This window comes from Sciurus vulgaris (assembly GCF_902686455.1).
Source record: "Sciurus vulgaris genome assembly, chromosome: 2".
Lineage (NCBI taxonomy): Eukaryota > Metazoa > Chordata > Mammalia > Rodentia > Sciuridae > Sciurus > Sciurus vulgaris.
The window spans coordinates 107,379,959-107,402,501 of NC_136462.1; the positions used below are offsets into that span (position 1 = coordinate 107,379,959).

The following is a 22,543-nucleotide window of genomic DNA, read 5'->3' on the forward strand; positions in this document are numbered from 1 at the left end:
GTATTCTTGTGTCCCCTCTCCTGGTTTCCAATTTATAGGATACCATGGAACACTCCATGACCCCAAGAGGTGGATATTTCACAGTTGCCCTATAGTAGGGTTGAACTTCCTATCAACAGTGAACTGTAACACTGGAGGCTTAAGGTTAATGTTCCTGTTAATTAATTAATTAATTAATATGTACTGGGGATTGAGCCTAGGGATGCTGTAACACTGAACTATATCCCCAATTCTTTTTATTATTTACTCTAAGACAGGGTCTCACTCAGTTGCCAAGGCTACCCTTGAACTTGACATCCTCCTGCCTCCTGAGTCATAGGTGCGTGCCACCAAAGCTGGCCCTGTTAACCTTTTTAAATCAAAAGTTTCAAACTGGGGGCCTACATGACAAAATTGACTCTTGGAAGTACATTTCATGATCTGTATGATCTTAAATACTTTTAAAAATGAGTTGTCAACTTTTAAAAATAGGGCAATTTCACATACAAGTCTGAATTTTTTGACTTTTTTTTTTTTGAAATACCAGATAATCTGAAAAGATGGACTTGCACTCTCAGATGATCATTTATAGGAGGAGCAGAATTGTGGCTCCCTTTAGCTGGGAAATGCCCTGTCCAGTTCTCCAAAGTCCCCGCCACTCCCTCATGCATGGTGTGCTTCACTCATTTATGTCACTTGCCTGACCCTTGTAGGCATTTGACTTTGTAACCATTGTTTTCAGGCACAGGGCTGGGGAGGAGAGCCTGTCAGAAGATCTTGTTAGTCAGCTGTATCTTGATTTCACAGCTTGTGTGGGGACAGAGGTCTGTGCCCAGTTCTGCCAGCCTCTTGACCTTGGAGGTCATGCGCATAATTCTATGAGTACAATTATCTCAAGATCCTGCCTGGTTCATGGAGGAAACTCTGGGGCAGAAACTTTGCCTCAAACCCTGTTAATCTTATAGGGGTAAAAATTTGTATTTCTTTCTCTGTGAAGTCTTGAATCTGCTTTAAGAATTATTTCTTCCTAACGAGCCACCCTCATCCTGTGGTTTCCTTCTGCAGACGAGTGAGAACCATGCCGCGACACAGCCAGTCCCTGACCATGGCTCCCTACTCCTCGGTCAGCCTCGTGGAGCAGCTGGAAGACAGGATCCTCTGTCATGAGAAAACCACCGCTGCCCTGGTGGAGCATGCTTTCCGAATTAAAGATGATATTGTCAGTAGTTTGCAGAAAATGCAAAACAAAGGGGGTGGCGACCGCCTGGCCAGGCTTTTCTTGGAGGAGCACATCAGAAACATAACTGCCATAGTGAAGCAACTTAATCGGGACATTGAGGTAAGGTGTGTGCAAGTCATGTGGGCTGTGTCTCTTCCCACAGAATTGGTCCTTATCAGGTCACCCCACTCTAATTCCCACTTCTCAGGCAGTGTGCATGCAGACCTAAGCTGTCCCTCTTGTCTGTAGTGATCGCCAAGGAAACAGCTAGCACAAATATACTAATTAAATTTATTCTAGCAGTTTCTGTCAGTGTTATTTGTGTTTATTCTGCAATTGCCTTGCTGTTTATTAAATCACTTTGTTTTGTTTGGCTTTCAATGGGGAGAGAGAACTAGTCAAAAAGTTTCCTTGTAAAACCCTTCATATCTTTGAAGATAGCTATTAAATCAATTACTAGGTCAGCCTTTGCTGCTCCAGATTAGATGTTTCTAGGCCAGAATGATTATATATTATGCAATTTATTATTCAGAGAGCTTAGGTATTTGAATTGCTTCTCAGACTCCCCTTTATTGCTCTATTTTGCTCTGAAATGGATCCCATAAAAAAGCCAATGTTGTCTACTTGTAGAATTTAAAAGTTTACTGCTATTTTTTGGGCAGTCACAGGGATCATAAAACGTAGTTCAGAAATCTTAGATTATTTAGGGCCTGGACTTCCATCGCTGCATAATGGTAATATTCTTCACATGTAATTATTAAATATAGAAATAAATATATATGGCTAAATTAAGGAAAATCTTTGTGTCTTCTCATGGGGATTGTATATGAACTATGCTTCCTGAAATTAAGTGCTTTTTTTTTCTTATTGCCAGATTTGTGTTGTTATTAAACAGCTTTATTGAAGTATAATTTAAGAACCACAAAAAATCACCCATTGTAGGTATACAATTAGATAACTTTTAGTATAGTTGCAGAAATATGCTACTGTCAACACAGTTCTGTTTTATGACATTACCATCACCTACTGAAATTCATACAAGCCCTGATTCTATTCCAGCCCAGGGCTTATCCATTTACTGTATTTATAAATGTATATTTTCTGGACATTTCATATAAATGAAATTATACAATATGAAGTTTTTTGCATCTGCCTACTTTCAGTGGACATAATTTTTTGGGGGGTGCCAGGGATTGAACTCAGGTGTACTCGATCACTGAGCCACATCCCCAGCCCTATTTTGTATTTTATTTTAGAAATAGGGTCTCACTGAGTTGCTTAGCACCTCACTTTTGCTGAAGCTGGCTTTGAATTCACAATCCTCCTGCCTCAGCCTCCTGAGCTACTGGGATTACAGGCATGTTTCACCGTGCCTGGCACTGAGCATAATTTTTTGAGGTTCACCTATGTCCTCGCATGTGTCATGTCATGTCTTCTTGATGTCTCAGTAGTATTCTATTGTGTAGATATACCACTTTCTGTTTATCCATTAATTGATGGGCATTTGAATTGTTTCCAATTACTGTCAGTAAAGCTGCTCTGAATATTTAAGTACAAGTCTTTGATGTGGAAAAGTCTTCATTTCTCTTGGGTAAATATTAGGAGTGGAATTGCCGGGTCTTATAGTGAACTTATGTTTAACTTTTAAAAGCATAGCCCAACAATTTCCAAGGTGACTGTCTATTTTATAATCCCACTAGCAATGTATGGATGTTCTAGTGTGTGTGTGTGTGTGTGTGTGTGTGTGTGTGTGTGTGTGTGTGTGTGTTTTGCAGTTCTGGGGCTTGAACCCAGGGTCTCAAGCATGGCATATCCCAGCCCTTTAAAAATTTCATTTTGAGATGGTCTTGCTGAGTTTCCTAGGCTGGCCTTGAACTTGCAATCCTCCTGCCTCAACCTCCTGAGTCTGAGATTACATGCATCCTTACCTCTTAAAATGCTACCACAGTGGGGACTGAGTCTGAATATGAATTTGGGAGGGACACCATAATTTAAATCATAGCAAATGCTTATTAGTGAATAAACACCCAGTTTAGAGTGAAGGCAGTTGTAGATTTTCTAGTGGGGACTCTGAGGTCATCTCTACAAAGTGTATCCTTTCAGGATAGGCCCAGTGAAGTGACCTGAAGTCTCAAGTGTCAGTGCTGAGACTAAACCCAGGGGATTAAAAACTCCAAAAATGTTTTCCTTTCCCTTTTCTTCTTTTCCTCTTGGAAGCTGTTCTGGAACGCTGATCTTATGTAACCAATTCTCATATGTGACAGGATGGCCACTGTAGCCATTCTCTGCTTTCTGAGTATTTCTAACCCTCCAGGGAGAAGTTGTTCATGAAACTAGGTAATTCCAGCACAGTCCTTACTGAGTTCTCCCTGGCCTCATTCTGTTGATGAGCATTCACTGGAACGACTTTGATAACTGGGCTCAGTACCAAACATACCTAGGAATTCAAAGTCATCAATCATTTTATGCTTTTGCTAACTATTTCTCCCCAAACATGTTTCTTTAAGACAATTTTTGAACACTTTACAACGCAGTGAGTTTTAAAGTAATCGCAATTTTGCCATTTTTCCAACATCTGAAACACATTTTATATACTGATTATGTCAGCCTCACCCAGACAGCACTTTTTTCCATTTATTTTTAGAGTATGCAAATTTTGCGAATAAAAATATGATTTCTGTTGTAGAGAGGGAAAATTGAGTAAAATCTAATTTTGACAAAAAATTTACTTTGGGCATGCGAGTGTTTACTTTTTTTATAACTGGGAATAACTGTATATCATATTAAAGTAACAGCATGAAAGTTTAGAAATGTAAGACTGCTCTGAAGCACTAATTATATGTACTTGTGTATATTATGAACTTTGAATACGTCTACCCAAACATAACCAAAATTAGAATACTTGATGAAACATCAGAATTGCTACATTGTAGCCAAACTTCATCAAAATGAAATCATGACAAATTAGTGTGTGTGGCTTAAATAACAGAACCATATAGCTTCAGTTTTAGAGACTGGGAACCCCAAGATCCAACCTGTTTCCTGGTTCGTAGATGACTATTTTCTTGTGTCCTCACAGGGCAAGAATGGAAGCAAGACCTTGGGTCTCTTTTTTTTAAGGGCACTAATACCATTCTTCAATGCTCCACCCTTATTACCTAAGTACTCCCCAAAGTCCCCCAAATCCCCACCTCCTAATACCATTGCAGTGGTGGGGATTTCAGTGTATGCATTTAGGGGTAGATACAAACATTTAGCCCATAATAATAATATAGGGTAAAAATTTTAAGAAGTCCTTGTTTATAAGTAATAATAAAATTGGGAGGGTGGGTATTATACAAAAGATGATAGTTGCATATTTAAAACTACAAATGTAACAATATTCCAATTGTTTTTAATTCGTGTGTGTGTGTACGTGCGCGTGTGTGTCTGTGGTACTGGGAATTGAACCTACGGGTTCTACACTGATCTTCATTCCCAGCCCTTTTTATTTTTTATTTTGAAATAGGGTTTCACTAAGTTGCCCAATCTGATCTTGAACTTGCAATCCTACAGTCTCTCAACCTCTTGAATAACTGGAATCACAGAGCATGTGCCACCATGACCAGCTTTAAATTATATTTCAGTGATGTGAAAAGTGTATTTTTTTTGTCTATAGATTCTGAATTTCTTCTGAAAATTGCCTGGCATTTTGCTATTTTTATTACTGGCTTATACTTGTTTCTTCAGTTCACTCAGTAAAATTTTACTAGGCATTTATTTTGTAAGAGTAATCCTGCAGGTGATTTTGTGTTACAAAGTTAAAGCAAAAAGCAAAAACCATTCTCAATATGCAGAGCTCACTCTAGGCTCTTGACAGAGCTGGTCAATTTGAGAGATGTTAAATCTGCATCTTGGTAAATATACCTAGATAAGTCTTTATGATTTTTTTTATCACATGGCTCTCAACACAGTTATATACTAGAAAAAAGTGTAAAATATGTTGTCAAACCACTAGGCTGCATGATCTTCAAGAACTAGAACAGAGTTTTAATTTTTCAATTTTTAGCGCGTGCCATGGTGTTCAACACATAGTAGGAGCTCAATCAATGTTTCACAATCAAAGGCTCCAGAGTCTTTTGTTCTTCTAGAACTCCATAATCTTTGCCCATATTCCATGTGCAGACTCCAATATGAAAACAAATGACTTTTGTACACTAGTATACAGTAGGTACTTAATAAATGCCAGGTGGAAGAATCTATTGTTTTAATACTTCCCCACCCATGTCTCCATTAGCATTTTGCCTTGTGTTTGGAGTATGTCATCAATTATTTATTCTTCCAAGACTTGCCACAAATTATCATTGCCATTATAAATTTAGAAGAGGTAATGTAGTCACTCTGAATTATAAATGTCTGGATTATCCATACTGTCTCTGGGTAAGCATCATCATCCCCAGAAGCCAAGTTCTGGTAAGTAGTCTGTTGTCCCTTTTTGGGTGGTAAGCTTTCCCTTCTATGCCAACTTGATGGCTTGGAAAGTAGTTTGTATTCCGCTGTGTCCTCTTAGCACTTTAGTTGTATCTTTGGCCTTTGGGGAACCAGGCAGTGGGGCCTGATGGTTAGAATCTGTAGACCTACCCCTGGTTTCCATGTGCTCAGACCTCATGGTGTCCTGCTGGCTTCACATGCTGGCATTGATCTTGTTGAGTTATGGAAAACTGTATCAAGTCTTTATCTAACTGAATAGGTTGTATACAGTTTGGTAGTTTAATATTTTGCAAGTGAACTGCTAAAGAGTTTTCTGAACTCATGGTGAGTGCAGCATTGGATGTTATTAACATGTCAAGATAGAGATATAAAAATGATGTTAACATGTAGTCGGACTACAGAGAGTCTTGGTTCAATGTGTATCCAGCACTAACAATGAGGAGGAATTTTTGGCTACTGAATTTCATATATTGTACCTAAAAATGAAATTTTGAAAGGACTGTTTAGAAAGGATGCTGCTGAGTGATCTGGTCCCATTGAATTGAATAGAGGGATTTTAGTGATTTCAGTTATCATCCAAATTCATTTTATTTTAACTCCACCCATTAGACTTGACTTGAGTCAAGGGAAAGAAGACAACAAATTGAGTGGAATTTGAATATTCATTCAGTTCTATCGACAGAGGTTTTTCACTGTAAATAAATTGGTGTTTTGGTGTCTGCCTCATCTCTAGTACATCTTAGCTTGTCTGAGTTTATCTTTGAGGGTGTGGTCACCTATGGTACAAGCTAGAATAGTTTCTGAGCCTTCAACTTGGAAGACCAGATCCCATAACATGGCATTAAATTAATTGCTAAATTCCTCAGTTACCCAGGGTGAGCCAGGTACTGTGAGAGTGACAGGGGTTACAGTACTTACCCAGGCATACAGGGTCACTACCCTTAGCCCTGCTCCACATTCTAGTAGGTGTACAGGCAGTAAAAACTCAAGTAACCAAGGTAATATCAGTCCATGTCAATGGTCTGATAAGATAACATGATGGCGAGTGATTGTGGGCTATTTAGAGAGGATGGAAGGTGACGTAAACTGAGACTGGCAAAGGGGCCAGGCTGGCAAAGGTAGAAGAGACAATGGGGAGACCATTCCAGAGGGAAGGAAGGCCATAGGCAGGAAGGAACTTGGTATACTTGAGCAGGGAGGACCAAGGGACTGGAGTATCATGAATGGAGGGAAAGGACCAGTCAGAAGCCTTGAAGTCTCTTAAGAAGTTTGGGGTTTGGATATGGGAAGCTGTTATTTAGTTTCCTTCCTTCCTTCTTTCTAATAGGGGTCTTTCTAAGTGGCCCAGGCTGGCTTTGAAACCATGATTCTTCTGCCTTAGCTTTCCAAGTAGCTGGGATTACAGGCACATGTCATTGCACCTGACTTCGCTATTAAGTTTTAAGCCAAGGACTTTAAATAATTAATTCACACACCTGGTGCTGGCAACACATTAGTAAACAAAACAGATAAAAACCCTTGTGGAACTTTCAGACTAATTAATGTTTCGAGAAAGAGTACTCTGGCTACTGTGAGAAGAAGGGGTCGTGTGGGAGCAAGAACAGAAGCAGGGAGTTGGGTTGTGTCTCCTGCAGAAGTTCCAGGGAACATGTGATGGCAGCTTGAATTAGGAGAGTCACTAGATGTGGAGACAAGTGGGTGGATTCTGGACTTATTTTGGAGGTAGAGATGGCAGGACTTCCTGACGTTGGAGTCTATTTGGGACTTGGCATCTTTTAGGGATCCACTGAATACCCAAGTGGAAGTAAATGCCAAGAAGGCCATTTGATAGAGAGGCTGGAACTCGGGGGAGTTGCAAGCCCCAGTGTGGAGATGGGGAGCCAGGTAGGGAGCACCTACCTTGCAAGGCTCTGCCTTGAGCAGGTGGGCCTTTCTCTAGTGATAATGGAGTTATACATTGATTTCCAAATCCTTATTAATCTAGGAAGAGTTGGAGAAGGAGAAACATGGAGAACTCTTTCTTTCCTGGTTGTTCCTAGGTAGTGCTAGCCTGTTTGGGTGGCTTGGAAGTCCCAGGGTATGGGTTGTCCCCACCTTTGTATAGATAGCCTTATAGAGCCTGCTAGCCTGACACAGGAGTCCCTGTTCCATGCTGTCTTTGGGAAGGGAATTGCAATGATAGGCCATAACTTAGAAAACATAAAAAATGGCAGAATGTCCTTGTTCTAAGGTGGCTGGCCTCTTCTCTGTGTGTGTGTGACTCATGTTTACTGGATAGACTTGGCCATGCATTCACCTACCCTGTAGGCTTCTCTGCTGCAAATGAGCTCCCTGAAGTTATACCTTGTGCTCTGCATGTAGTAGGCAGGCAAAAACGTTTCTTGAACTGACAGTAATGGAGAATTGATGACTTACTTAAGGATAACCTTTTTAAAGTAAATGCATCATGATAATAAATTTCTCCAAAATGACAAATTAGGGCACATTACTGATTTTACAGGATTGTTTTTCTAAGACTTCATTTTCAAATTCTGTTAAATAGTAAGCTCTGCAATGCCTTCTGTTTTCAGTAATATGAATATTGTGTTAAGCTCAGATAGAATTCTTTTCTGTGTTCTTCAGAGTACTTCTAATACAATATCTTATTCACCTACATAAGAACTCTGAAAGATAAGTCGTCTATTTTTTCTTATTCTAAGCATTAAAAAAAATACATTTCTTTTTCTGGTTATAAAGTAATGTATGTTAATTGTGGGAAATACACAAAAGAGGAATCACCCATAATCCCACTGGAGATAAACAAAACCTTAACGTTCTAGTACTTTATGAGGATTTTAGCACACAGCTGGAATCATGCTGTGTGATTATTTTGTGCCCTTTCTTTTTGCTTAACATTAGATTGTACACATTTTGCCTTGTTTTAAAAAGCCCTCCATGAACCTCCTAGTGCTTGTATAACGATGCTTCTTGTGAAAGACTTTGTGTGTGTCACACTATGAGAACATTTTTGTTATTTTTCTTAATATTTCCTTTAAGATTAATTCTAAGAACTAGAGTCACTGAATCAAAAGTCATGAACATTTTGAGTGTATTTTGCTGCATCACTCTCCCGAAAAGTTGTTTTAGGAAGGGCCCAACTGTGCCTTTTTGATTTTTGATACACTTTTTTAGTATTAAAGTTAAAACTATTTCCTACCCCTTTTTTTTCTCTTCCTCTGCGATACTGGGAATTGACCCTAATGTGCTCTACCACTAAGCTATGCCCCCAGCCCTTTTAATTTTTTAATTTTGAGACAGGGCCTCACTAAGTTGCCCAGGTTGGCCTGGAACTTGCAATCTTCCTGCCTCAGCCTCTCCAAATCCCTTGAATTACAGGCATGTGCCACTGCATGACCTAAAAATATATTATAGGCATGTGCCACTGCCTGACCTAAAAATATATGCTTCTTCTACAAGTAAAGATGATATGATATTTTGATTTTTTAAAAAATACACTTTGGGCTGGGGATGTAGCTGAGTAATAGCACATGTTCTGTGTGCACAAAGCCCTGGGCTTGTTTCCCAACCTACTTATTTACTTATTTAAAATAAGCCTATAAAATAAAAAAAAAATAAGTAAATAAAAATAAAAATTAGACTTGATCTTTTTTTTTGAGCAGTTTTAGGTTTGCAAGAGCTGAGCAGAAAGTACAGAGAGTTCCCATATAGCCCCTACTCCCACACATGCACAGCCGCCTCCACCATCTACATCCTGCACTGAGTGGTACATGATAATGGTATGATCTTATTTCCTGACTCTTTGCTTACTAGAAAGGTTGAATCTTTAAAAAAAAAATATGTTGTTTAATTATTTTTAGCTTCTCTTTTATGAAACCACTTTCCATTTTCTTTGCTTAGTGATTGAAAATCAACCCAAATGAAGTATGACTATATCTAACCTTTGCTGTTTCCATTAGTCTAATGCAATGCTGCTATCTCCAGGAATGGTTCATGACCCTGAATAGCTGGACTCCTGGGTCCATTCCTTACCTTTGTTTTTTTTGTGGGTGGGGCCTGGGACTTTGCATGTGGAATAAGCCACCTGATGATATTTATACACCCCAAAGGCCTTTGAGAAGGACTAGTCTTATGCTTTATAATAAAGGTGTGAAGCATTCCATACAGAAAGCGTAAGTGTTACTTCTATTAACTGTTAACTAATAGGTGTTACTTCCCATTAAGAAAGAGAGAGTGCTTACCAGCCTTCCATTCAGTGGGAGAGTGCCAGGACCTGATTAGTCAGATCTGAAGTGTTCTTGCAGGAATATGTTCAGATGACTAATGTTTTGTCATTCACAGGTGATTGTAACTAGTTTGTATTCTTCATAGAGCAAATTCATTCAGAAAAAAGTTGGAAACTACAGAAAAAACAGATAGATCTGACAATTCCAGCTTCCTTTCAGTGAACTATTTCTTTATTGTCATTGTTACTCCATCCAAAGTGACCCCTGTGAGATTTCCAATAAGGAAAACACACAACACCCCCATTCCTAATTTCTACTTTTTGCTAGGAAGTTTGAAAATCCTAAAAAATGTACATTAAATACACTTTTCTGTGTGTGCATTATGCCAGAGAGAGAGAGACAGAGAGAGAGAGAGAGAGAGAGAGAGAGAGAGAGAGAGAGAGAGAGAGAGAGAGAGAGAGAAAGAGAGAGGGAGAAGAAAAGATAAAATAGTTGAGGAAAGGATTCACAAAAATAATTTCTGTAAGCATAATTGCATTGTCTTGAATTGGTCTTCCCTATTCATTTGCAAATGGGACCACAAATTGTCAGTATATCAGAAACCATCAGATTTCTAGAAATGAACAGCTGCAAGTAGATACCCAAGCCTATATCCTCAGGAAAGGGAAGGTGGTGGTTTAGTGCCTGCCTCTACCGTGTTCCCAATCCTAGTGCCACCTTCCTGAAAATGGCTGTACTAGATAGACTGGAGGCCCTGGGGACCCATCAGGGACCCAGCTTGGGAAAGCCATGGATCCAGGGTGTGGAACCCATGGCCAGGAGTCTGTGGAGGAAGGGTCCATCTTATGGCCTCACTCTATAGATTTGAGCCAGTCTCCTGCCCTTGGAGGCCAGGAGGGGCTGTGGAGGTGGTCTGTGTCCCCACTGCCTCTCAGCTGGGGCAGGATGCAGAGAGCCCTTCTCCTGGTGCCTCACCTGGAGCCTGCCCCCATGCCTTCACAGGCTGCACCTCCAGACCAAAGCTCCTCCTACACTCAGGAACACCTACTTAAGGCACTCCAGTGAGCAGGGAAAGGGAAGTCACATCACACCCTAGGCACCCCCCCACCCCCAGCAGCTGGAGGGAGGAAGAATAAGAACGGCCCCTAAAACAATGGAAACAAAGAGGTGGACCATGAATAAAAAACCATCACACATTTAGGAGACCCAAGGGCAACATAAAATTTCTTTCTTAAACTCAAATTTTTAAAAGTGAGCAGATGAATTGGAAGCAATTAGTTGTCCACAAGACAAAGTGGAAGAATTCCATGAGACATCAGAGCCAAATGTAAAGAGAGAGGAACCAGAAGGGAAAAGGGAGAGACCTTGGTGGACAGATATAGGATATCAGATTGTGAATGACAGGGGTTCCAAAAGGAGAAAAATATACAGATGACAAAGAAGTATTAGTTACATAGAAGAATTTTATCCAAGTTGAAGAAAAATCGGAGACTATAGGTTGAAATGCTTACTGAGGTGCAGGTAGAATTGAATTTTAAAAAGACCTACAATCAGGAATCAGGTATGTTCTGGGAAAATTCCTGAACTCCAATGATGAAGTACTTACTTCTAGGTACCAGGACCCAAGATACTTATAGAGGAAGAAGCATTGGACACTCTGGCAGCCTCAAAGTCACCCGGAGGAAAGGCCCTTAGCTCAAGAGTTCTGTAACCCATTCACAGATCACCTACCTTCAGGGTGGGGGAGGATGGGAATCCCCATGGCATGGATCCAGAGTCTTTCCTCAAGTCCCTGATAAAAGGAATGCTAGAGAAAGGACTTGAATACAGTGAACATGAGCAGAGACCCTGAGGTAGGAGCAGATGAAAAGCACACAGAAGATCTGTGATCCTTAAAGAAAGATCTATATAATTTTGGGCAAATACATATTGATAAATGCCTGGGACTATGTAATGAAAGCATTAAAAAAAGAAAAAAAAAAAAAATCAAAACACTAGAGAGATTCTGCAAGCAAAATCTAATGATAGCCCAATCAAGAGTATTAAGATATTTTAGGAAAGCCTGATGGGAGTAGGGGACAGGGCAGAAAGGGAACAAAGTAAATTTCTTCTAAATAAGATTTCTGGGTTTGAAGAGTGATGGAGGTAGCCATGCAGATGTGCTGAGTGTTCATATGAGGACAGCCATGCAGGAGCTGAGCCTGGAATAGACGTGTGTGCAGTGCGAACGTGGGAAAGGGAAGATAACCACTCATGGAATAGCAATGTCTGGAATATTCCCCATTAACAGGCAAGATGAAAGCATGGATGCAAGTCTAAATAAGGAAAAGGAGAAAGAACAACACAGTGACCGACATCGAATACATACAGCGAGATGAGAATGCAAACAACCAAAGCAGTGTGGTGTCACTGTATGGAGCCAGACTCCCTGGGTTTGGATCCCAGCCCAGCCACTTGGTGTCTGCGTGGACTTAAGCAAGTTGCCTAGAGATTTCTCTCTCTGTGACATGGGGATAGTGATAGTACTCTCTTCTTGGGACTTTGTGAGGATTCAGTTAATACACCTGATACACTTAGAACAGTGCCTGGTGCACAATCAAACCAAGCAGCTAACACAAAGTTACAGTTTGCCTCGTTATTTCTGAAACATAATAGTAATATCAGGCAAGAGGAAACTTAATGTTAAAGGTACTAAAGAAGGTTATTACAGGATGGTAATAAACGCTTTTATCTAAATATGTACCAAATAAAATGGCAGCTAAATGGAGAACTTGATGAAAATATTGTGCAGTGGGAGAATTCATAATTCCTCTTTCACAGATGAAGAGATGAAGTAGATAAAAATAAATAAGATCTAGGGGAAATGAATAATGAAATCAACAAACGCATAATAGACAAATTCAAACCTTATGTTCCTCAAGTAAAAAATATGTACTTTTGCATGTCTATGGAACATTAAAAAACTCAATCATGTGCCACAAATCAAACCTTAACATATTCCAAAATTAGACTATATGTATCATAAACCCATGTAATGTGAATTTAATGATAAAAATGACCACAAAAACTTCACTGCTTGAAAAGGAAGATGTGCAATTCTAATTTTTTTTTTTTTTGAGATAGGGCCTCACTATGTTGACTGCAATTGTAAGTAATCCTTAAATATTCAGAAATCCTTAAATATCCAGATATCCTTATGTCAAAGAGGAATCCAAAACTGAAATTAAAACAATAAAAAAGAAAACAACTACCACAACAAACACACAAAAAAGAAACAAACCTACTTCACACTCGACCTCTGGGCACAGCAAATACTGTACTTAAAATGCCTTCATTATTTAAAAAAAATTAAAATAAAGGAACTTAGTTGTTATTGGTGAATTAAAGGACACACCCAGAGTGGTCCCTAAGGTCTCTCGCTTTCTTCCTAAGCCTCCTGGTTTACTCCTCAGCTACCTCTTTTTACCACATGACTACTAAAAAGAAGCTTCTTATAAAATAATAATAATAATAATAATAAGTTGTTAAACATTTTTATTTTTTCCCCAAATATACAATGCTTTTGTGACTGCATATAAATTTACAAATGACCTTCAGTGGTCTTTGTGTTCCCCAGGTACTTCAGGAACAGATCCGTGCCAGGGACAACATTAGCTATGGAACTAATTCTGCCTTAAAGACCCTGGAGATGCGTCAGCTTTCTGGTTTGGGTGATCTCCGAGGAAGAGTGGCAAGGTGGGTGTTCAAGTGTTGAGGTCTGTGCTCATCAAAAGCTGTGTTTCATAAACTCCACTTTAGTGAGCAATATATTCATGAAGCCCCAAATTCCTTGCATTTCTTTACACATTCCCTCCCTGCTTTGCCCATAAAATTAGTGGTCCAAATCAAGTCTGGTTGTGAGCATGCCATGATTTCTTGTGTTTCTGAAATCAGCATGGTCTTCATGGAAAGAAATGAGCAGAGAGTTCCCTCCGCTGACCTGTGGCATTTGGTAAGGTAACATGTTCATTTTAACAAAAATAATACAATGTTGGGACTAACATTTTGTATGCCTTTTTAAATTTTTAATTTTTCTTATAATTTGTTTTTATTTTCTGAAAGTATTGGTTTTTGATAGACTAGAAATTTTAAAAAGAGGTCCTTCCTCTAAGATAATGTGAAAAGTGCCGCTCTCTCTGTGTGACATGTGCTCCGTGAACCAGTAGCATCAGTATCACCTAGGACCTTGTCAGCAATGGACAATCTGGGGTCCACCCCACAACTACTGAATTGGAATCTGCATCTTAACAAGATCCCTGGATTCACGTGCATGTCAGTGTTTGAGAAGAACTGCACAGGACTGTATCTAGGATTATTTTTATCTAGCTGGGATATAGTTGTCCAAATTATTTATGGGCCTCTTCTGCCCTCTGCTGCTATCAAGAGCCAAGTACATGCATCTACACAGGAGCTTCAGAGTGAATGGATGTGTCCTATCAGCCTGCAGTGACGATGAGGGTGATCTGCAAGTGGGGTGGAAGAAAGAGTAGGGACCCCCCCAAGGTTCAGGGCCTCTTGGGAGTATTGAGATCAGTTTAGTGGCAGAGGAGAATGCATGAATTGAATGAAGGACTTGTTGACCACTCTCCTGTGGCTTTCTGTCCTTATCAGGATGAACTCCCATCTCCTTAGTATGAGACTTGGTGATGGACAGCCTGCTGACCTCTTCACGAGCTCCACCCTAGAGCGCTTTCTGCTGTGCCTTTGCACATGCTGTCCTTGTATCTAGCATGTCTGTCCTCCTTCTTTTCTAACTTCTTGGACTTCTGCTTCTGCTCAGATGTCACTCCTCTGGGAGGCTCTCCTGACACCCCCAACTCTACCAGGCTCTCCTGGATGCATGTACCATTCCACCCAGTCTCTGTTGTCCTACTCACTCTTGTGATCACCATCTTGGAGTGGGGTTCCATATCTTTTACTTCTGTAGCCCAGTTCCTGGAACAATCTCTGGAAAGCAGTAGATCTCAACAAATGTTTGTTTGGATGAGCAAATAATCTAGAAAAATCACTGTTAATGGGACTGAAAAAGCCTTAAATCCTTTACTTGTTGAATGGCTTAAAAGAAACCCCAGGTCTATGCTACCTCTGAGAATGGCAAGGAGTTGGAAGGACTTGAGAACAACAGGGTGGAGCAGGGACTTCAGGAGAGCCCTGAAGGTCTTCCTGGCCCCTCTGGTTGCAGGTTCTTGAAGGTTAAGTAAAGTAATGTATGTAAGAGGCCTTGGGCACAGCATGGGGTGGAGTGAGCTTATGCGAATGGTAGCTATCACCTCTGGGGCAATAGTGAAAGTTGAAATTTTCCTCATGATACTAGATTTAACACCCAAGTGGAGAAATTATTTGGAAACACTTTTAGAAATCTTACCTTTTTCTTCAGTTTCCTATCAATTTCTCTACCCAACTTGTTCCTTCCCTGTAACAAAAATACTTCTAAAATTGTCAAAAACATTTGTTATGAGCACCAGATATTTTTGCTTTGTTTTGTGGCTATATTTGTCTTTCCCTTGGAATGCTAATGAGAGTTTGATTGTTGAAATGAATTCATGGGAAATAAAAGTTCTTTGGCAAAGCTTTGACTTTCTTGCATTTATTATGTAATTGTATTAAAGTGGTATGAAATTTATTAGTGATATTCTTTTTTTCCTCCCTATGCTAGGGATTGAGCCCAGGGATACTCTACCACTGAGCTACATCCCTTGCCCTTTTGAAATTTTATTTTGAAACAGGGTTTTGCTAAGTTGCTCAGGCTAACCTTGAACTTATGATCCTCCTGCCTCAGCCTCTGGAGTAGCTGGGATTACAGATGTACACCACCACACCTGGCTGTGATATTATTTAATTTTATAGTTTTATGGATACATTGGTGGTATAATGAATAGCAAACAGGTCCTGATTTTTCTTTGTTAGATCAAACTCAGAAGGGTACAGGCAAGTGCTCCTTAGAGGTGAGGGACACATTCATCCCAGTGAACAGAACACATCCTAAACAGGACTTGGTCAGAGATTTTCCCATTTCTCCTTAAAGCAGAGCTCCAGGAGTTCAGCTTTCCAGTTCTTACCAGAACATTTGAACCATTATCTGGTATGTTGTCTTCACTTTTCCAAGGTTCAGTGGCCTCTTCCACTTTCCTCTGTGAGGTTGGTTGGCATGGTCAGAGAGCTTTATAGGAAAAATACCTGTGTGCTGAGGCAGAGGCCTGAGTCCCCTCCTAGGTGCTTAGTAGGAATTGGAATAGGATAATACGAGGAGTCCCTCAGGAATGGCACAGCAGAGATGCATGATGACCTTTTCTCTCTCTCTTCTCTCTTGCTCTTTATGAGGAGCTTTAGTGAGATAGAATCCACTCACCATAGAAATTACCTGTTTAAAATATACGATTCAGTAGGTTTCTTTCTTTCTTTTTTTTTGAGGCAGGGGGTCTTGCTAAATTGCCCAGGCTGGCCTCAAACTGGTGATCCTCCTGTCTTACCTTCCTGAGTAGCTAGGGTTACAGGTGCCTGGTTTTTAGTATATTTACAGAGCTGGGTAACTATCATAATTTATTTTGTAATATTTGTATCATTCAAAAAGAAACCCCACACCCATTACCTATCATTCCCCATCTTTCCCCCAACACCCACCCATCCCTCCATTCCTCTTGCTTCACCCCCTAGCCCATGGCAACCACCAAACACTTTCTGTTTCTTCTGACATATCACATGAATGGAATCATACCATATGTGGTCCTTTGAAACTTCCTTGTTAGGCTAAGCATGTATTTTCAGGGTTCATCCATACTGTAGCATATATGAGTACTTCATTCCTTTTTATGATCAAGTGATGTTCCATTTGTATTTCATGTTTTTTCTTTCTTTCTTTCCTTTCCTTTCTTTCTTTCACTGTGCTAGGGATTGAACCCCAGGCCTCACACATGCCAGGCAAGTGCTCTACTATTGAGCCATATCCTGAGCCTGAATGTTTTGTTTATCTGCTCATCAGTTGAATGTTTAGATTGTTTCTACTTTTTGACTGTTATGAAGAATGTTGCTGTGAACATTTGTATACAAGTTTTTATGAGATTGTTTTCATTTCTTTTGGATATGTAACTAGAGAGACATCGTTGAGTACTATGGTAACTAAATTAGACCTTTTGAGGAATAAAGTAGCTAAACCATTTTCCAAAGTGGCTGCACCATTTTACATTGGTACCAGCAGTGCATGAAGGTTCAGATTTCTCCACATCCTAACACTTAACTGTCTTTTTGATTATAGACATCCCATTGGGTTTAAAGTAATATCTCATTGTGGTTTTGATTTGCATTCCCTTAATGACCAATGATGTTGAACATGATTTAATATGCATATTGGTTATTTGTATTTCATATTGATTATTTGTATATCTTCTTTGAAGAAATGTTTTTCCAGGTTTCTTGCTAATTTTTAAATTGGATTGTCTTTTTATTATTGAGTTGTAGGAGTTCTTTATAGTCTAGCTACAATTCCCTTATCATATCTGATTTCATTTTTTTTCCTAAGAATCATCTTCTCACTTTCTTTTTCTTTTTTCTTTTTTTTTTTTTTTTTCTGTGGTGCTGGGGATTGAACCCAGGGCCTTATGCTTGGGAGCTATACCAACTGAGCTATATCCCCAGCCCTCTTTTTTCTATTTTTGGTACTGGGTATTGAACCACCCATTTGTGTTCTACCACTGAGCCACATCCCTAGCCCTTTTTTATTTTTGAAACAGTGTCTTGCTAAGTTGCTGAGGCTGCCCTTGAACTTACAGTCCTCCTGCCTGAGTAGCTGGGATTACATCACTTTCTTGATTGTGTCCTTTGAAGTGCACCCAAAAAGTTTATCTTGATTACATCTAACTTATTTATTTTTTTCTTTCGTTGTATGTTTTTGGTTTCATATTTTAGAGACCATTGCCTAAACCAGGTCATGAAGATTTATACTTATTTTTTTTCTATAATTTATAGTTTCAGCTCTTAGATTTGAGACTTTGATTCATTTTGACTTAACTTTTTATATATGGTGTGGAGTAAGGTTCCAAATCCAGTCTTTTGCTTGTGGATATTTAGTTCTTCCAGAATCATTTGTTGAAAAGTCTGTTCTTTTCTCCATTGAATTGGTTTATAATCCTACCTGAAACCCATTTGGCCACAGATATATAGGTTAATTTAAGACTCTCAATTCTATTCCATTGATCTATTAATCTGTTCTTATGCCAGTACCACACTTCCTTGATTACTGTAGCTTTGTGGTAAGTCTTGAAATCCAGAAATGTAAGTCCTCCAATTTTGTTCTTTTTTTTTTAACTAAGCTTAGGATCTTGCTTAATAGCTGAGGCTGATCTCAAGCTTGCCATCCTCTTGCCTCAACCTCCCAAATCACTGGGATTATATCCCTTTAATCTTTGGGTCACTGCTTTTTTTAAATTTATTTTTATTGTAAACAAATGGGATACATGTTGTTTCTCTGTTTGTACATGGTGTAAAGGCATACCATTTGTGTAATCATAAATTTACATAGAACAATGTTGTTTGATTCATTCTGTTATTTTTCCCTTCCCCCCACCCCTCCCACCCCTCTTTTCCCTCTATACAGTGCTTCCTTCCTCCATACTTGCCCCACTCCCTAACCCTAACTCTAACCCTAACACTAACCCTTCCCTCCCCCGCATTATGTGTCATCATCCACTTATTAGCGATATCATTCATCCTTTGGCTTTTTGAGATTGGCTTATCTCACTTAGCATGACATTCTCCAATTTCATCCATTTGCCTGCAACTGCCATAATTTTATCATTCTTTATGGCCGAGTAATATTCCATTGTATATATATACCACAGTTTCTTTATCCACTCATCAATTGAAGGGCATCTAGGTTGGTTCCACAGTCTGGCTATTGTGAATTGAGCAGCTATGAACATTGATGTGGCTGTATCTCTGTAGTATGCTGATTTTAAGTCCTTTGGGTATAGGCCAAGGAGTGGGATAGCTGGGTCAAATGGAGGGTCCATTCCAAGTTTTCTAAGGAATCTCCACACTGCTTTCCAGAGTGGCTGCACTAATTTGCAGCCCCACCAACAATGTATGAGTGTACCTTCCTCCCCACATCCTCGCCAACACCTGTTGTTGCTTGTATTCTTGATAATCGCCATTCTAATAGGGGTGAGATGGAATCTTAGGGTGGTTTTGATTTGCATTTCTCTAATTACTAGAGATGTTGAACATTTTTCCATATGTTTGTTGATTGCTTGTAGATCTTCTTCTGTGAAGTGTCTATTCATTTCCTTAGCCCATTGGTCGACTGGATTATTTGAATTCTTGGAGTAGAGTTTTTTGAGTTCTTTATAGATTCTGGAGATTAGTGCTCTATCTGAAGTATGATTGGCAAAGATATTCTCCCACTCTGTAGGATCTTTCTTCACATTGCTGATAGTTTCCTTTGCTGAGAGAAAGCTTTTTAGTTTGAATCTATCCCAGTGGTTGATTCTAGCTTTTATTTCTTGTGCTATGGGAGTCCTGTTGAGGAAGTCTGGTCCTAAGCCGACATGTTGAAGATGTGGACCTACTTTTTCTTCTATAAGATGCAGGGTGTCTGGTCTGATTCCGAGGTCCTTAATCCATTTTGAGTTTAGTTTCATGCATGGTGAGAGATATGGGTTTAGTTTCATTCTGTTGCATATGGATTTCCAATTCTCCCAGCACCATTTGTTGAAGAGGCTATCTTTTCTCCATTGCATATTTTTGGCCCCTTTGTCTAGTATGAGAAAACTGTATTTATTTGGGTTTGTGTCCATGTCCTCTATTCTGTACCATTGATCTACCTTTCTATTTTGGTACCAATACCATGCCGTTTTTGTTACTATTGCTTTGTAGTAGAGTTGAAGATCTGGTATTGCAATACCCCCTGTTTCACTCTTCCTGCTAAGGATTGCTTTAGCTATTCTGGGTTTCTTATTCTTCCAGATGAATTTCATAATTGCTTGCTCTATTTCTGTAAGGTACGTCATTGGGATTTTAATTGGAATTGCATTGAATTTATATAGCACTTTAGGTAGTATGGCCATTTTGACAATATTAATTCTTCCTATCCAAGAACATGGAAGATCTTTCCATCTTCTAAGGTGTTCTTTAATTTCTTTCTTTAGTGTTGTATAGTTCTCATTGTAGAGGTCTTCACCTCTTTTGTGAGATTGATTCCCAAGTATTTTATTTTTTTTGAGGCTATTGTGAATGGGGTAGTTTTCCTAATTTCTCTTTCTGAAGATTCATCACTTATGTATAAAAATGCGTTGGATTTATGGGCATTGATCTTGTAACCTGCTACTTTACTGAATTCACTTATGAGTTCTAAGAGTTTTCTGGTGGAATTTCCAGGTTCCTCTAAATATATAATCATGTCATCAGCGAACAGGGATAGTTTGAGTTCTTCTTTTCCAATTCGTATCCCTTTAATTTCTTTGGTTTGTCTAATTGCTCTGGCCAGAGTCTCAAGAACGATGTTGAATAGAAGTGGTGAAAGAGGGCATCCCTGCCTTGTTCCAGTTTTTAGGGGGAATGCTTTCAGTTTTTCACCATTTAGAATGATATTAGCCATGGGCTTAGCATAAATGGCCTTTACAATGTTAAGGAATGTTCCCACTATCCCTATTTTTTCTAGTGTTTTGAGCATGAAGGGGTGCTGTATTTTATCAAATGCTTTTTCTGCATCTATTGAAATAATCATGTGATTCTTGACTTTAAGTCTATTGATATGGTGAATTACGTTTATTGATTTCCTGATGTTGAACCAACCTTGCATCCCTGGGATGAAACCTACTTGATCATGGTGCACTATCTTTTTAATATGTTTTTGTATGCGATTTGCTAAAATTTTGTTGACAATTTTTGCGTCAATGTTCATTAAAGATATTGGTCTGAAATTTTCTTTCCTTGATGAGTCTCTGTCTGGTTTAGGTATCAGTGTGATATTGGCTTCATAGAATGAGTCTGGGAGGGTTCCCTCCTCTTCTATTTTATGGAATACTTTGAGAAGTATTGGAATGAGCTCTTCTTTAAAGGTTTTGTAGAACTCGGCTGAGAACCCATCTGGTCCCGGACTTTTCTTTGTTGGTAGGCTTTTGATGACTTCTTCTATTTCAGTACTTGAAATTGGTCTATTTAAATTGTGTATGTCCTCCTCGTTCAGTTTAGGCAATTCATATGTCTCTAGAAACCTGTTGATGTCTTCGAAATTTTCTATTTTGTTGGAGTATAGATTTTCAAAATAGCTTCTAATTATGTTTTGTATTTCAATCGTGTCTGTTGTGATATTTCCTTGTTCATTCCGAATTTTAGTGATTTGGGTTTTCTCTCGTCTTCTCTTTGTTAGTGTGGCTAAAGGTTTATCAATTTTGTTTATTTTTTCGAAGAACCAACTATTTATTTTGTCAATTTTTTGAATTGTTTCTTTTGTTTCAATTTCATTGATTTCAGCTCTGAGTTTAACTATTTCCTGTCTTCTACTACTTTTGGTGCTGGTCTGTTCTTCTTTTTCTAGGGCTTTGAGCTGTAGTGTTAGGTCGTTTATTTGTTGAGTTTTACTTCTTTTATTAAATACGCTCCATGAAATAAATTTCCCTCTAAGTACTGCTTTCATAGTGTCCCAGAGATTTTGATATGATGTTTCTTTGTTCTCATTTACCTCTAAGAATTTTTTAATTTCCTTCCTAATATCTTCTGTTATCCATTCATCATATATAATAGCATATTGTTTAATCTCCAGATGTTGGAATAGTTTCTGTGTTTTACTCTTTCATTTATTTCTAACTTCAATCCATTATGATCTGATAGAATACATGCTAGTGTCTCTATCTTCTTGTATTTGCTAACATTAGCTTTGTGGCATAATATATGGTCTATTTTAGAGAAGGATCCATGTGCTGCTGAGAAGAAAGTGTATTCCCTCTTGGTTGGATGGTATATTCTATAAATGTCTGTTAAGTCTAAATTATTGATTGTGTTATTGAGATCTATGCTTTCTTTGTTCAATTTTTGTCTGGAAGATCTGTCCAGTGGTGAGAGAGGCATGTTAAAATCACCTAGTATTATTGTGTTATGGTCTATTTGGTTTCTGAAATTGAGAAGGATTTGTTTGACATACATGGATGAGCCACTGTTTGGGGCATAGATGTTTATGATTGTTATATCTTGCTGATTTATGCTTCCCTTAAGCAGTATGAAATGACCTTCTTTATCCCTTCTGACTAACTTTGGCTTGAAGTCCACATTATCGGAAATGAGGATGGATACTCCAGCTTTTTTGCTGAGTCCATGTGCATGGTATGTTTTTCCCCATCCTTTCACCTTTAGTCTATGGGTATCTTTTTCTATGAGGTGAGTCTCTTGTAGGCAACATATTGTTGGATCTTTCTTTTTAATCCAATCTGCCAGTCTATGTCTTTTGATTGATGAATTCAGGCCATTAACATTCAGGGTTATTATTGAGATATGATTTGGTTTCCTGGTCATTTGGTTCATTTTTAAAATTTTATTTATTTATTTCTTTGACACAACTTGTTTCCTCCTTTATTTGACAATTCCTTTAGGATAATTCCTCCCTTTGCTGATTTGCTTCTTTGTT

The 22,543-nt window shown here is 38.9% G+C and overlaps 1 protein-coding gene across 3 annotated transcripts in view; it reads left to right on the forward strand.

The window, feature by feature from the left end:
- Positions 1–22,543, forward strand: part of FAM81A (family with sequence similarity 81 member A) — a 57,975-nt gene that overhangs the window by 18,058 nt on the left and 17,374 nt on the right. For all 3 annotated transcript variants that reach the window (XM_079125930.1, XM_079125932.1, XM_079125931.1), the window contains 2 exons: positions 1,045–1,318; positions 13,508–13,626. In XM_079125930.1, coding sequence (XP_078982056.1) covers positions 1,045–1,318; positions 13,508–13,626 — 393 coding nt within the window. The remainder of the gene's footprint in view (positions 1–1,044; positions 1,319–13,507; positions 13,627–22,543) is intronic.